Here is a 16,142-nt window from a genome sequence, read left to right as displayed (position 1 = left end):
CTTTGCAGATATATGTGGAGGAGGGACACTTGGCGGGAACAGTTGCTTACCCATGCACTAGGACTGGGGATGATGTGTAGGCTTACAGACATTTTGTGGGAAGGGACTTGATTACTTGTTTATTTGCTTGCTTTGCATTTCATGGGTTTTTTTTTAAAAGGATTAATATTTGTAAAGAATCTTGAGCCACAAAAAAATGAAGTGTAAGTATTTTAATTTTAAAAAATGGAACAAATGGAAAGTGCTGGTACATCAAACTTCATGACACCAAAGTGAGCAAGATGAGTTTTCCCTGGCCAAGTTGAAAAAGCAGTTTGGATATTTAATGAGCTGCTAAGGATTGTCTGCTTGGTCTTCAGCAGCTTAGAGTTGACTCACAGATGGCTTCTGCCCCAGTTCACTTTAATCCAATAATGCTGTTCTGCTCCATCTCACACTGGAGATACAGTAGTGCTTGGTGAGTGAAAATCAGCCGCTTCTTCCTGCTGATATTGATGTAAGGAATGTAACTGCATCAGTGCTCTTTTACTCATCATGTGTACATGGCTCTAAAGATTGAAATTGCTGAGACCAAGGTAAAGAAACTCAAGTCATTCTTGCACTTCACGTCATTGCATGACATTTAATGCACTCGGCATGCGGCAAGTATTTGAAAGAGCAATTGCCATTACCCCAGTCAATTGTTTAGTTTAGTTTTTTACTTGTTTTTTTGAAATAGTCAAATGAGTGGTGCTAGAGGAAGATCATCTTAATGGCTGATAATAAATGCTAGACCAAGGTTGACTGTAAAGAGGACTTTTTATATATGTAACGCAGTTACAAAGGTGTAAGTCTTGCAGGTGTTTTAGCCTGCACCTAAGCTCTTGAAGTGTCATTAGTTGCGGCTTTATTCTGCCAATAGATTTTATAAATGTTTAATACATGTCCAAAATTAAGAAGCAGTGTCAATGATTCCAGTGTAAGAACTTCAACCTAAGTGGTTTGAGAATTGCGTCTTTACAAGTCACAGTGTGTTTAGATTTTGGCTTCTAAAGGAAACAACGTTTTTTCAAAGGCTTCAGGTCCTGAAACATACATATACAGATCTGGGAACAGAATGGATGTGTGTGTATGTGGCAGTAACATGTAGAGCCATCCTATGCAGATATGTTCAGGTGGATAGCCATGTTGGTCTGAAGCAGCAGAACAAAATTTGAGTCCAGTGGCACCTTTAAGACCAACAGAGTTTTATTCAGACTATAAGCTTTAGTGTGCAAGCACACTTCCTCAGATATCATCATCCTATGCTTAAGTGCTTTCTTGGCCTTGGACCAGAGAACATTTGGCACCTAGTTGCAATAGTCTTTTGGGATCAAGTCATAAGGAGTTTGCTATTTTAATCTTTTATACATTTTTCACTTCTCTTTTAAAGATTCTCTTTAAAGGATTATCTGGAAATAACTACAACCTCACTATAGCTATGACAACTAGAGCTATATATAGTGTTCTATGTGGTTGCATGCAGATTATGGTATTTATCACTTGATAAATGATCATCTGTATAGACTCACTGACTCCTTCACATATTTATCATAGACCAGGGACTCAAGCAAAGATCCATGAGGACCAAGTCTGACTTCTCCTTTCATGTTATCTAAAGGGGATGGACTCTGGCTCAGTGTCTGGTCACCATCTCTGAATACAGAAGGTTACAAGATCAATCCTTAGAATCTTCAGTCAAATAGATCAGATAAGTGATATGAAGGACCTCTCCCTGAGTCCCTGGAGAGCCAGTGCTAGTCAGACAAATAGTCTGCCTCCACATAAAGAATCTTTATGTTACTCATCTCATCTAATATGTATGTGCTTCATTTAAAACACTGTGCATATTTTTTGAGGGCACAACAGTATAGGAAATCTAGGAAATATAGGAAATAAATTATATTTATTTTATGCATAAAGACACACTACAGAATACAAATATAGTTATTTGAGAAAAAAAAAACTTCTTCAAAAGGTATTTAAAAATACATATAAGATTAAAGAAGAAAATTCCCTGTCATCTAATTCCCAAAGCTTTTTCAGCTAGGTGTCAAATACAGTCCTGGTCCAAAAAAGCAATTAAGCACAGAATGACTGGTAAGCCTATAGGTATTGTCACCATCTATCCCACTGTCAAATCTGAATGTGTATTTCTCAGTAGCACTGTCCTATTGTCAAAAGAAAATAATTGTGATCTCTCCAACAATATTGCTGTGAGGAAAGAATGATAAAGTCAGAAAATATTCAATGGCACAGCTGGCCTGACTCCTTATACCTAAAACAATATATCCTAAATCTAATAATGTCCCCCAGCTCCCTAGAAAGAATTCTACAGAAAACATTCTACAAGTTCCATAAGTAACTTATTCCATCTCTGACTTTAATTATGGTTAGAAAGTTCTTCCTAGGCCAGTATCTCTCAAACATTGGTTGATGTGTGTATGCAGGGATATATGATAAGGGGAATGTACCTAGAACAGTTCTGTTTCTGCTAGCAAATTGCGCAAGCACTGGAGCAAGTATAATTTTTAACAAAACAATACACATATGGAAGGTGCAACAAGTGGTTTGTATGATTATATATTACATGTTATTAAATTTGTTTTTGAAATGGTAGAAGAAATGTAGTGCTGGTTGTGGAAAGTAGTGGCAACATGAAGTCACACCTCATGGTGACCCTGTAGATTTTTCAAAGCAATAAATGTTAACGTTTTCTACAGTAAGTCACTCCACCCTCTGGGTTCTGCTTTCCTGCAGCTTCCTGATCTTTAAAAAACAAGATCAGGAAGACAATGGGGGAAATGAAGGAAGATGCAAGTCAAAATGCACCCACAGAACAACTGGTGGAAATTGATCGCTTAAACCAGGGAAAGCAGAAGTGACTGCTACTGTGGAAAAGGTCATTCAGAGGTGGTTTGCCTTGCTTGCCTCTGCATAGTGATCCCAGTAAATACTGACCATGTCCAACCCTACTCTTGCACATGCAAACATCTTCCATGGAATCAGACCCATTTTGGACTTCTGTTCTTCCTTCAGCCCTAACATAGTATCAACCATCTTCTTCCCAGCAGAACACATGGCCAAGCAGCAACATTTACCAAATAAAGTTGGAATGGCCTCCATCACAAATACATAGAAAATCAATAGGGTCCCCCCTGCCCGAGAGCATTCCATAAAGGAATGAAGGCACCACTCCTTTGAGATCCTATGGTTTCCTCAAAATTTTCATTCCTTGGACATGTCCTCTCCTTCCATGCAGGAAGTGATGAGGTGGGCTGTCTCACATTTTAAGAATGATTATCTGAGTGGGGGAAAAAACCTAGAGATTCTTATACTTCTTGCCAGTATCTTAGCAAAACAATAGGGTAAACTGACTGTGTGGAATCATGAAACAAGCTGCTTGCTTTCTATAACAATGTAACTATATTCAAGAACAATAAGTTCCTTTCCCACAGGTTACTAGGGTTCCATGGCAACATGAAGGCAGCCCTCATGCTGGGCTGTTTTTTGCATGTTCCAACAAAGTTTTCAGCAAGGGGAAGGAAGAAAAGGGGGGAGGGATTTCCAGGCCACAAGCCCTGATCACAGAGCAGCCTATGGGGGAGGGGAAGGAGAAGCCCCTTTCCTGGCTTTGCCTTCTTCCATGTCAGTTTTCAACTTGAATATTGGGGGGAAAACAAGCCTTCCAGTTGGAGGGAAGAAACAGATTCTATGGGGAAAGTGTACAGGAAAGTCCTATATGGACTCTCTGATGCTGCTGCAAATAGTCTCTGTTCCTAACAGTAATGAATGGAGAACAAAGAATTGTTGCTGTATAGAAGCAGCCTGTATGTAACATCTAACTTGGCATTTTGATCTGTTCCAAGGACATGGTACCTAGATTATACTTATTTAAGCTTTATGTAAGTAACAGCTGACAGCTTATTCCAAGGTTTGCATTGCCTTTAGATTGCTCACAGCAGTGTTGCACTAAAGTAAAAAGAAAGATGACTTTTATTTTGAGCAACACAATATCAGGAAACTGCAGTTAGGAGCAAGGGGATAGCTTTGTCACCATGTAACCCTCTGCCAAGGACATAGTTTAATAACAAGTCATTGTTAGTCCTGGATAATTAATGCCATGTGCTACTACTCTTCTGTGACTCACTCTACCAGCCATACCTTAAGATGATTTACTGTTACTCTGTGATCTGCAGATATGGTTGGCCTTTGTCTCTCTTTATACTAGGAAGAAAGAGGGACAGTATTTGAATAAGATGAGAAGTGTTAGGGACTTTCTACATTAAAAAGTGATACTGAAGTGATTAACGGCATTCTCTTGTAAAATGTATATTTGCATCCCCCATGAAGTCTGTGACCGTTTTCGCACACAGTTTACCACACGGTCACATTCCTGTTCTCCCCACAGCATCCATCGGATTTCCCACTATCTGCACCAAAGTTACTGGAAGTGCCGCAGCTTTTGCGTATCAAACGTAAACCGCTGAAACCCAGTTTACGTTTGCTACGCAAAAGCTGCGGCACTTCCTATAACTCCAGCGCAGAGAGTGGGAAATCCGACAGACGCTGCGGAGAGAACAGGAATGTGACTGCATGGTAAGCTGTGTGCGAAAACGGTATGGGTTTCCATTCAATATTTGTTGTGATTTCCCCATACATTTGCTGATTTTTTAAATGAATAGTATTTTGTTAATTGTCTTCCCAAATCTTATATCATCATATTATGTCACTCCCTATTTAGCATCCTAGATAACCTGAAACAAGTACTCACAGATCTTTAATTCAGATATATGTATTGCCTTAATTGTGTTTCTGCTTGTTGGCAGCTTATTTTGCTTCCATGTCTTCTGCTTCCACATAATTAGTTAATGTGCTGTTTTAACTCCCTTTGAGAGTATAAGTGAAAAGGTGTTATGTAAGAGCCAAAATCAGTTGTAGAACTCAGTCCAGCCCACAATTATTAGAGGTATTTCTCATTATGTATTTTATACGGTACTTCAAACAGATTTTGGTTGTAGGTGAGGTTGCTTTTCTACCATTTAAAACCCAACAAATAGGCTTCCCAACCCTCCCACCCTGGCAGGAAACCCCAGGTTTTCCAGCCTCTTCCCCCGCTCCCCAAAAAAACGGAAGCGGGGGGAGGTAGAGACGAAGAGAAAAGAAAGAGACGCTCTTTGCCTTCCTTGATGACGTCGCGCGACTTCCTCCCAGAGCGGGGAGCTCCGTCCGCCCTGGGCTTCTGGGAAATCACTTCCCCTTCCGCTCAGAGTGGTAGCGGCGTGTGGCGCATGGACGAAGGGGATTATGGGAGGTGCTGCTAGACCTCTGGTTGCCGGGCTGCGGCCGATATAATGTAGGGAAAGATAGTGCCGGTGGCTGGACTAGGGCGTCTTCCCTCGAGCAAGCCGAGATAGTATTGCCGGGATGAGAAAGAGGAATGAGTCCGTCACCTTGGAGCATGAGCGCTTCGCCACTTCGATGCTGGCTGCTGCTTCTTCTCCTTCCCAATCCACGCAGTTGGACAAGGGCTTCAGCCTGAGACCGAGCCTGCATCTGCCTGGCAGCGCCTGCCCCGCCGGAGATTCTGGCATGAAGCGACTGCTTGGCAGGTGAGGGACCCCTTCACAAGACTGCGTTGCTATAGCAACCCGGCCTCGCTCTCCTCCCTCTCTGCCAGCCTCCCTGGCAGAGCCAGCCTGACCTCGGCCTTGTCGTTTCCAAGGTGACGGGCGGCTAAATCGAAGTCACCACTCCAGCCTTCTTTCCTTTCCTACCCACCCATTCAGACCTTGGCCAGCAGTAATAGGATTGAGTTTGGGAGGGAGAAGAACGGAAGGAGACCTGCTGATTTTTACCTCTGCAGAATAAAATAGGTGAAAATGTCTAAGATGTATCACCATTTCCCCCCTCTTCATCTTGTCTGCTGTAGACCAGGGTCCCTTCCCCCCAATCTTGTTAAACCTATGGGCATTTCTGAAATTTTGAGAATAGGGAATGCATACCATCACAAAATGGCTGCCAAAGAATACTGAGGTAATCTACTTCAGTTTTAATCTGCAGGATCTGCTTCAGTTCAATTCAGGACCAGGGGGTCCAATTCTATGAGCCCCAAAAGAAGGTGCCCCATCCTTCATTATTTCCTATGGAAGGAAGGCATTGAAAAGGTGTGCGGTCCCTTTAAATGTGACGGCCAGAACTCCTTTTGGAGTTCCATTATGCTTGTCACAGCCTTGATCTTGGCTCTGCCCCTAATGTCTCCTGGCTCCACCCCCAAAGTCTCCTGGCTCCACCCCCAAAGTCCCCAGATATTTCTTGAATTGGATTTGGCAACCCTACCAACAAATTATTGGGAATCCAATCATTCACTACTGGTGAAGTAAAACAATCTGGTCTGGTTCCACACAGGGGCAGGAAAAACCAACCTCCATTGTGCAAGTGGAATTGAGAATTTCTCTCTATAAAAACACTGACTTGGAGGAAAATCTTGCTGGCCCCCCTGCTGCCCAGCAATCTCTCCTTTCCTCAGCAGCTGAGCCACAGCTGAGTTGTGGCACAGTTGCTAAAGAACAAAAGGCCCTGTAAGAGGTCTAAAAAGGGGGATACCAGCCCTTAGTGCTGCCATTTTGAAGGCAGGGCTAAGCTCCATCCTCTCCCTCTGAATTGGCTGCAGGCAGGGCTTTCACATTGAGGCTCTGCCAGCAGTCATTTCCCCTTTAAGTCAGAACAAAGGAAGTTCTTCTTTAAAGCTCAAGAAAGAAAGAAAGAAAGAAAGAAAGAAAGAAAGAAAGAAAGAAAGAAAGAAAGAAAGAAAGAAAGAAAGAAACTCTGGGATATTTACAAGCCATGCTCAGAAATAGCCTGGTGTCATATAGAAGCTCCCAAAGAAAGCCATTTTTCAGACCGCTCCCCCATTCTTTTTAAAGCTTGTTTTTCCTGTACTTTTTTCCATTGTGAAATGAATTCACAAGATAGCTTTTTTCTTGGATTCTGAACTTTTTACTCTGCCTTATGGATTGCTGCCCAAACCCACCTAAGAAGTGTGTGTGTGTGTGGGGGGGGGGGGGGGTTGGGATTGAGGCAGTGTTTTTCTTTTTTTTAATTTGCATACCAGCACGGAAATGCTTCAGGACTGGAGGGGGCCTGCACTGAAACAAACAATCATTCTCATTGGGAGGCCTGACACCAGCAGCCAGTCAGGGCCGGATTAACAATTAGGCAAATGAGGCACTTGCCTATGGGCCCCCATGTCTTTAGGGGCCCCGGGCCAGCTTTTTCCCACCCCAGTTTCCCCCCGTGGCTAGTTTGCCTCTTCCTCCATCGGCCCCTTCCCCTCAGCTTGCCTGCCTCGCCTCCTCCCCATCGCTTCCCCCTTCATCCACCTGCCCCCTCCCTCCCTGTCGCTTCCCTCCTTCTTGCTTTGCTGTTCGTCCGCATCCCTCTTCACCTGACCCCTCCCCATTGTTTCTTTCTTTGTCCGCCTGCCCAGCCTCCTCCCAATCTGCCTGCCCAGCCCCAGGGAAACCCATCTCTGGAGTGAGAAAAACGCTCCTGCGCTCGCCGGGCTTGCAAGTCACTTTCAGCTGAGTCAGGTGGGGAGGAAAGGGAAATCATTGCAAAACTCTGTCTGGGCTCTGGTTGAGTGGTAGGCAGTGGGCACAGGACACTCCCCCCCCCCAAGCAGAAATCCAAATTGCCTGCAGCAAAAAAAGTGAGAAAGCCATCCAGGCAAGCCGGCTCCGTCAGGCTCGCCTGCCCTTCAGCAGCTCCTCAGCCCCTCTTCTGCATCTGGCAGCGCCAGGCCAGCCAACACTTTAACTCCTGGGGGGAGCTGGGGGCTGCTTTTGCTGCAGGCTCAGCCCTGTAGCCAGAAATTTCTGGGTGGGGGGGCCAAGGCATAAAATGTTGGGTGGGGGGGCCATGGAGGCTTGGCTGGTTTTTCCAGCGCTCAGCTGCCTGGCTTCAGCTCGCTCACTCTCACGCTCTTGAGGGTGGGAAGAGCCTAGGGGGAGTGACAGCAGAGAAAATGGGGCCACGGGGAGAGTGGGGGAGGCAGAGAAGAGTCCGGGGAGAGTGGCAGTGGGGAAAATGGGTCTGTGGGGAGACCAGGGGAGGCAGGAAAGATCATGGGGAGAGTGGCAGCAGTGAAGATGAGGCTGTGGGAGAGTGGGGGAGGCAGTGAAGAGCCCAGGGAGAGCAGCAGCAGCAAAAATGGGGCCGTGGGGAGAGTGAGGGAGGCAGGGAAGAGCCCAGGGAGAGCGGCAGCAGCAAAAATGGGGCCATGGGAGAATGGGGGAGGCAGGGAAGAGCCCAGGGAGAGCGACAGAGGGGAAAATGGGGCTGCAGGAAAAAAGCAGGGGAGACAGGGAAGAGCCCAGGGAGAGCGGCAGTGGGAAAAATGGAGCTGCAGGGAGAGCAGGGGATGCAGGGAAGAGCCCGGGGAGAGCAGCAGTGGGGAAAATGGGGCTGCGGGGAGACCAGAGGGAAGCAGGGAAGAGCCTGGAGAGAGCAGCAGCGGTGAAAATGGGAATACGGGAAGACCAGGGGAGGCAGGAATGGGGTGGGAAGAGCCTTGGGAGGGCGGTGGTGCGAAAATAGGGGAATGCCTTTTTAGCCACTGGTTCCTGCCGGCTGACACAGGAGCCCTGTGGCGGAGAGTGTTAAAGCTGCAGTACTGCAGTCCTAAGCTCTGCTCATGACGTGAGTTCAATCCTCGGTGGAAGCTGGGTTCCTTAGTTGAGAACATTTACATTAATTGGTATCTACATGTAAATTCCCCACAATGTGGGAAATGGCTGCTTCTTGTGGCCATTTTAAAGTTGGGAAGACATTTCAGGGGGAAATCTAAAGCCTGTCATCACCCCCATCCAAATAAGTTCCTTCCATATGCCAGGGAATTGAGTTCCCAGCATAGAACTCAAGGCACACATTTCCAGTTTTCAAAAGTTTTATTGATTTCAGAAAGACTGTGGGTAGGGAATAGAGGGAGTAGAAAACACAATACATTTTGACCTTGTTCTGCATAAATATTTTCAAAAAGTACAAGCTTAGTTCTACAATACTTTCTTTACATGAATTGTCCCATATTATTATGTCTAAACTAAACATCATCCATATTTTAAAATTTTATAGCATAAATCTATTTTACAATTATCTATTAGTTTTGACAATTCTGGAAAAGGCAATTTTGTAATATAAAGTACAGGGGGGGAAAGGAGAAATAAGTTCACACCAGAGTCTTAAGAGTCTTGAGTGTCTAACCAGGCATAAAATTTCATCCAATATTTTCTTGCTTCTTTATTTTATTTTTTTATTTTTATTTTATTCGATTTATATCCCGCCCTACCCCACCGAGGTGGGCTCAGGGTGGCTTACAACATAAAAAGCTAACAAAAATCAGTTTAAAATACATTAATAATTATACAATAAAATACATAAAAACACATAAACAGCTGGGATTCAAGGCACACATTTCCAACATCCTCATAGCGGCTGCATGTCTTCCATGTGAACTTTGTAATTTATGAATCAGTTCCCAGAAGTTCCTATGTGTTCATACTACTTAATCAAGCTGTCTACCATTGCAGAGTGTTCAACGGTCAAATTATTCCAGTTAATGAGAAATATCTGTTGTGTCCCAAATTTGTATTTATTCCAAATTAAATTTAAGAATGTGTTGTGTTCTCATTATCACCAATAAATTGTAACTACTACTTCATCATTTTAAAACATTTTGAAAAGATGATCTTTTTAAAATTGATACACAGTAAGGGACCTTGAGAACGTTAGCTACTGTCAGTTTATGAGAAACAAAAAAATGCAAAAAAGTTTTCCATTAGTTTATAAGCCTTTCCTATTATGAAGTAAAAATATTCATGCTCTTTTTAGTATCTTCTATATAATTAAAGCAATGAGAAGCTTAGTGTCAGACGATTAATATACTGGTTAGCTGTAAGAATACAAGGAAAACTTGGTGGTTTATTCACTGTAAGTTTTCTATTCATAATGCTTAATATGTGAGCGCACAATGAAAACTACATTTTGTGTTTCCTATACATTCCGATTTCCCAAAGTATCCCAGAATTCTCTAGATACTCATTTTTGTAATACATGTCAACAACATTATGTATTAATGGAGAACTAACATGAAACTTTAAAAAAAAAGAAGTCATGCTCAATTCACATTTGCTTTCGTCATTGGGATGCAAAACATGGCTTCCGAAATAATAATTTCCTATATCCTTTGCAGGTTATTTTGCTCAATCTGCTAATATGTGTGATCATATTCTACTCCGTGTATTATGTGGTCCTGTGTGTTTGTTTCACAGCATTCAGGTAAGAAACCTTGAAAAATTATTCTGAATGAGTGCATAGATGAATGAATGAATGAATGAATGGATACAAATGTGCTAGAATTCTAGCTGCACTGCTTCAGAATATAACCTCACCCACTTTAAAAAAAGTAAAATAAACACACACTATGGTATAAAAGGTATGTTGTGATACACGACATTTATCATGACTATACCTCTTCAGCAGAGCCATCCCTAAACTGTCTGTACCCTAAGCAAGGCTAACTTCTGGCACCCCCACCCCCTACTGATAACATCACTGAGTCATATGGTGGGCACCCAATTAATCACACCCAGAAGTCTGATCATCTAGTTTACCTAGTGGAAGGGCCAGCCCTGCTCTTCAGGTCTGATGTATATTGCTGATGTGCACTTTGGCTGAGATCCCATCATACACACTAAATAATGCATTTTCAATCCACTGTTTCCAACCGGATTTTGCCAGTTCACACACTAAAAGCCAGTTGGAAAGTGCATTAAAAGTGAATTTAAAGTCCATTATTCAGTGTCTGTGATAGCAGCCCTTGACTGAATTTTTTGAATTGTATTGAAACCATGTACCATATAACCATCCAAAGAGTACCTAGTGCTTAGATATCCTTTTAAAAAACCTTTTTAATGTCAATTGGAAAACCTTCACAGGCTGCAAATGTTGGATGGACTGGCACCCTTTGATTTTAAGACAAACCCTTCATGGATTAACCCAAACTATTTAGGTAAGTTTTCTTTTCCTAGTCTTAAAAATTCTAGATAGTTAACTGTTTTGAGCATTTGATTGTAGAAACCATTTTAAAATAAAGTATTAGTTTCAAAATGTTATTTATGCCCTGCAATACTCAGTGCATAGAAAAATAATATTTTGAAGATCACAAATATAATAAAAACACACCAGCAATTAATGTAATCAACAATAATAGCCATAAAATTAGACCAGCTAATAAAATCATTTTTAAAAAATCCATTACAGCAAATCAATAACAAATAAGCATGTTTTTTTTTTGGGGGGGGGGGAATGCTTGGCTTAGAAAACTGAGTGGATTTGGTGCCCCCAAAACAGCTGAGGGAAGTGAGTGCCAAAGCAGATGGCCACCAAATAGCATTGGCTGCTCTGGGTTGGAAAATTCCTTGAGATTTGGAGGTGAAACCTGGGAAAGGCTGGTTTGTGGAGAAGGGAGGGATTTCTGTATGGTATAATCCCATAGGGCCCCCTCTCCAAAGTCACTATTTTATCCTGAGGGACTGATTACTGTAGTCTGGAGTTCAGTTGTAATTCCAGGATATCTCCAGACCCCATATGAAGGTTGGCAGCTCTACACGCAAGAGACTCTGGTCTTTAATGTCTTCTATTGATCATTCACCTCACTTCTGAAGTTGGGAGTACTGGTGGGCTCTCCGTCGTCTGGCACTTTTGCCGCCATCAGGCCAAGCCTCCAGTACAGATAAGCCACGAACAATGGGATCACTGTTATAATGTCAGAACTTAAGAACTTCAAACGGATCCCATACTTGGTTACAAAGTTAGGATTTTATTGAAGAGAACTAAGCACTGGAAAAGGCAAGATAACAGTGATGGCGAGAGCCAGCACCAGCACAATTTTATACACGTAAAGCAAACATCTCACAAAGCCACAATTCACACCGTTACAGGCACATCTGTCTTCTCACCATCACTATCAGTAGAGAGGATGCCTCCCTACTCCGAAGGCCATGCTGCTCGGCTTCAAAGGGTCCCAGTGTGAGAATGTGCAGAGACATAACATAACTCATTCTACAGCCCCAAATATTTTGGATACCAGTGGGGCAAGGTTAATTACTATTCAAGCACTTTGGGTCAAGCAAGGGTTACAACATGGAGTCAGTTTGGTTCAATAACAAAGCAGCTCTAAGCCACAGTAAAAGTACAATACAGCATTGGTCACATTATAGGGAACCAGCAGTAAAGATACAAGTTCTGACATACTGCCCCCCCTAAGCGCCCCCTCCCGCGGGGCCAGCCTTGGGCTTGTGCGGGTACAGTAGGTGAAACTTTTTCAGCAGTTGCGGAGCGGCTACGTTCTGAGATTCGACCCACTCGTCACAGCTCGGGGGGAAGTGTTTCCACCTGATCAAATAATACAGTTTCCCCCTTTTGACTTTGGAGTCCAGGATCTCCTGGACTTCATGGTGACTCTGACCCCTCACTGTCGTCAGAGGGGGCGGTGGGGCCCTGGGATGGAAGGACGTAGCACCAGGGTCTTTCCGAAGCAAGCTGCAATGAAAAACAGGATGGATCTTACTTAGAGATTTGGGTAGTTCGAGTTCCACCGTTACTTTGTTTATTACCCTTTTTATTTTGAAAGGCCCAAGAAACTTCAGTGCGAGTTTGCGACAGGACTGGGGAAGGGGAAGGTTTTTTGTCGACAGGAAAACTGTATCCCCCACCTTTAGGTCCCACTCTGGGGAGTGTTTTTTGTCAAACTGCTTTTTGTAGGCTTTTTTCGCTTCCTCCAGGTTTTCCTGAATACCCTTCCAGCCTTCACGGAGGCCCTCCCACCATTGTTGACAGGATGTGGGTTCGGACGGGCTGGCGGGGAGGGCGAGTGTGGGAAACGGCTTGCCCTCGTAACCATTGATAATTTGAAAAGGGGAGGTTTTGGTCGAGCTATGGAGGCTATTGTTGTAGCCATATTCTGCAAAAGGGAGGAGATCCACCCAGTTGGACTGTTGGAAATTAATGAAGCAGCGGAGGTACTGTTCCAGAAGACCATTAACCCTCTCCGTCTGTCCGTCCGACTGGGGGTGGTAGGCAGAGCTTAGTCCTTGCTCGATGCCAGCGAGTTTGCAGAACTCCCGCCAGAAGTTGGCAACGAACTGCGTCCCGCGGTCGCTAATGACCTTGTCTGGGAACGAGTGTAGGCGTACAATGTGGGTGAAAAAGAGCTGGGCGAGTTTTTTGGCCGTGGGTAGCTTTTTGCACGGGACGAAGTGGGCTTGCTTTGAAAATGTGTCGACTACGACCAGGATGACTGTTTTGCCCTGTGAAGGTGGGAGTTCGACAATGAAATCCATGGAGACTACCGACCAAGGTCGGGTGGCTGTAGGGAGGGGAACCAGGTGGCCCGGGGGTTTACCCCCCCTTCGTTTTGCCATGAGGCAGGTGGGACATGAAAGAACAAACTCCGACACATCTTTTTTAATTTTTGGCCACCAGAACTGGCGGGTGAGTAAGTTGAGGGTTTTGACATAGCCAAAGTGGCCGGCCAGGCGACTCGAGTGGCAGCGCTCCAAGACTTCTTTTCTGAGGGGAGTGGGCACATAGATTTTTTCCTTGTGCAGCCAGAGCCCGTTTTCGGCTTTAACCAAGTTAGGGGGGCGGTCGGCCTCCTGGTTATATTCTGAGAGGAATCGAGGCAGCAGATCTGAATCCGGAGGGCTGGTCTGCTTGCCGGAGCGGGTAGTGACCCCCCCCGAGATGGCTGAGGGGGAAATTAATGAGTCCACTACCTCCTCCCGGAGGCTGTCGTGTTGTGGCATGCGAGAGAGGGCGTCTGCTAAAAAGTTCTTTGAGCCTGGGATGTGTTTCAGCACAAAGTCAAATTTAGCAAAGAAACCTGCCCACCGGATTTGTTTTGCAGTCATTTTGCGGCGCCCGGTGAGGGCTTCAAGGTTTTTATGATCGGTCCAGATTTCAAAGGGCACTCTCGCTCCCTCAAGCCAGGAGCGCCAGGTTTTTAGGGCAAACATGACTGCAAACGCCTCCTTGTCCCAGACCGACCAATTTCTCTGTTCGTTGGAAAATTTCCTTGAGATATAGGCACATGGTCGGAGCACCCCATTTTCCCCTCTCTGCATTAATATGGCTCCCACTGCGGCGTCGGAGGCGTCGCATTGGACCACGAAGGGTTTCAGTTCATCGGGATGAGCCAACACGGGTTCGGAGGTGAAGAGGCGTTTCAGTTCAGTGAAAGCTTTTTGGCAGTCAGGCGTCCACGTTAGGCGCGCGCCTGGCTTTTTCGCCTCGTCACCCTTCCCTTTGGTTTTGAGGAGCTCCGTGAGGGGGAGCATGACTGTAGCGAACCCCTTAATGAAGTCGCGGTAAAAGTTAGCGAACCCGATAAAACTTTGTAATTGCTTGCGGGTTCGAGGGGGCTCCCAGTCTAGTACCGCTTGGACCTTTGCGGGGTCCATAGCCAATCCCTCCCCCGACACCCGGAAACCCAAATAGTCCAGTTCGGTCTTGTGAAACTCGCATTTCGACAATTTGGCATACAGTTTGTGTTTGCAAAGGGTGCTTAACACTTTTCGGACCAGGGGCACATGAGACTTTAGATCTTGTGAATAGATAATGATGTCATCAAGGTACACCACCACCCCCTTAAACAGGAAGTCCCGTAGCACTTCATTGATAAAGTTCATGAATACACCAGGGGCTCCTTGCAGTCCGAAGGGCATGACTAGGTACTCAAACTGTCCCAGGGGGGTGTTGAACGCTGTCTTCCACTCGTCCCCCTCTTTGATGCGGACGCGGAAGTACGCGTCTCGGAGATCAAGCTTTGTAAATACTTTTCCCTTTGCTACGGTGTTCAACAAATCCTTTATCAACGGGATCGGGTAGGCGTTGGACATGGAAATCCCGTTTATCGCACGAAAATCTGTGCAAAGCCTAAGAGACCCGTCCTTTTTCTTTCGGAAGAGGACGGGGGTGGCATGGGGGGCAGTGGCCGGTCGTATGAAGCCGCGCTTAAGATTCTTGTCCAAAAACTTTCGGAGTTCAGCTTTCTCCGCCCAACCCATGGAGTACAGTTTCGCCTTGGGAAGCTGTTGCCCTGGGATCAGCTCAATGGCACAGTCCGTAGGGCGGTAGCTCGTCCGCTTCCTTCTCGCTAAACGCTAGTCTTAGATCCCGGTACTCCTTGGGGATTGAGGCGACTTCCTCGAGAGTGAGGCAAGCCCGCATGTTTTGGGGGGGAGCATGCGGCCCCCATTCGGGGCGCCAGTGGTGGTGCTCACACCTCCAATCCGGGAACCGGACGATTTGTTCCTCCCACCTTATGTCTGGTTGGTGGCGGGCGAGCCAAGCCGAGCCTACCACCACGTCGAAAGAGCAAGAGGGGGCAATTACGAAAGTCTCAATCCCCCAATGCTCCTCGGTTCCCACCGGGACCGCCTGAGTCTCTAAAGTACATGGTTCCCCCCTCATGGGCCCCCCGTCCATCTGCTGGAACTGCATCGGTTGTGGCAGGGGTGAGGTGGCTAATCCCAACGCCTCAACTAGGCGGGGGGTGATCAGGTCCCTGTTACACCCTGAGTCGATCAGCGCTCGGGCGTGCATGAATCTCTTTAGGTTAGGGTTAAGGAGGGTAACGGCCATAAATAGTAAACCCCCTGTTGCTCTCACCGTGAGGAGTGCCGGCTGTTGTTGGACCTGCCTTGCGGCACCCATTAAAGCAGGTCGCTGTCGTTTCCCGCCGACTCGGTGTCGTCCGACTCCTCGGTCGATTCTTCCACTGTCGCCAAGTCGGTGGTAAAATCCTCGTCAGTCGCCAAGGAAGTGGCGACGGAGCCCCGGCTGGGCTCCTTCGAGCGGCTGCTCTTTTTCTTTTTCGGCCCCGGGGTGGTTTGCTTCGCCGTGGGTGGGGTGGAACCCGCTTTCACTGGGCAGTTGGCAGCGAGATGATTTGGGTCTCCGCATTTGAAGCACTTGCGGGCGGGAGACGGGGTGGAGGTCGCCGGGGCCTTCCTCCCTTCGGATTTAGTCGGGGTGTGTTTGGCCCCCTTCTTCGCCAGCTGCTG

General features: G+C 45.7%; 1 protein-coding gene across 2 annotated transcripts in view; it reads left to right on the top strand.

Moving 5' to 3' along the window:
• The first annotated feature begins 255 nt into the window (after window positions 1-255).
• TMEM244 (transmembrane protein 244) overlaps window positions 256-16,142 on the top strand; it is a 37,373-nt gene continuing 21,486 nt past the window's right edge. For both annotated transcript variants that reach the window (XM_060258731.1, XM_060258722.1), the window contains exons 1-3: window positions 256-575; window positions 10,268-10,353; window positions 11,013-11,086. In XM_060258731.1, coding sequence (XP_060114714.1) covers window positions 543-575; window positions 10,268-10,353; window positions 11,013-11,086 — 193 coding nt within the window. In that variant the 5' untranslated portion in view covers window positions 256-542. The remainder of the gene's footprint in view (window positions 576-10,267; window positions 10,354-11,012; window positions 11,087-16,142) is intronic.

The sequence above is a fragment of the Heteronotia binoei genome, chromosome 1 (assembly GCF_032191835.1).
Source record: "Heteronotia binoei isolate CCM8104 ecotype False Entrance Well chromosome 1, APGP_CSIRO_Hbin_v1, whole genome shotgun sequence".
Lineage (NCBI taxonomy): Eukaryota > Metazoa > Chordata > Lepidosauria > Squamata > Gekkonidae > Heteronotia > Heteronotia binoei.
The sequence above is the reverse complement of the archived record's forward strand: the minus strand, read 5'-3'. Positions and strand labels throughout refer to the sequence as shown.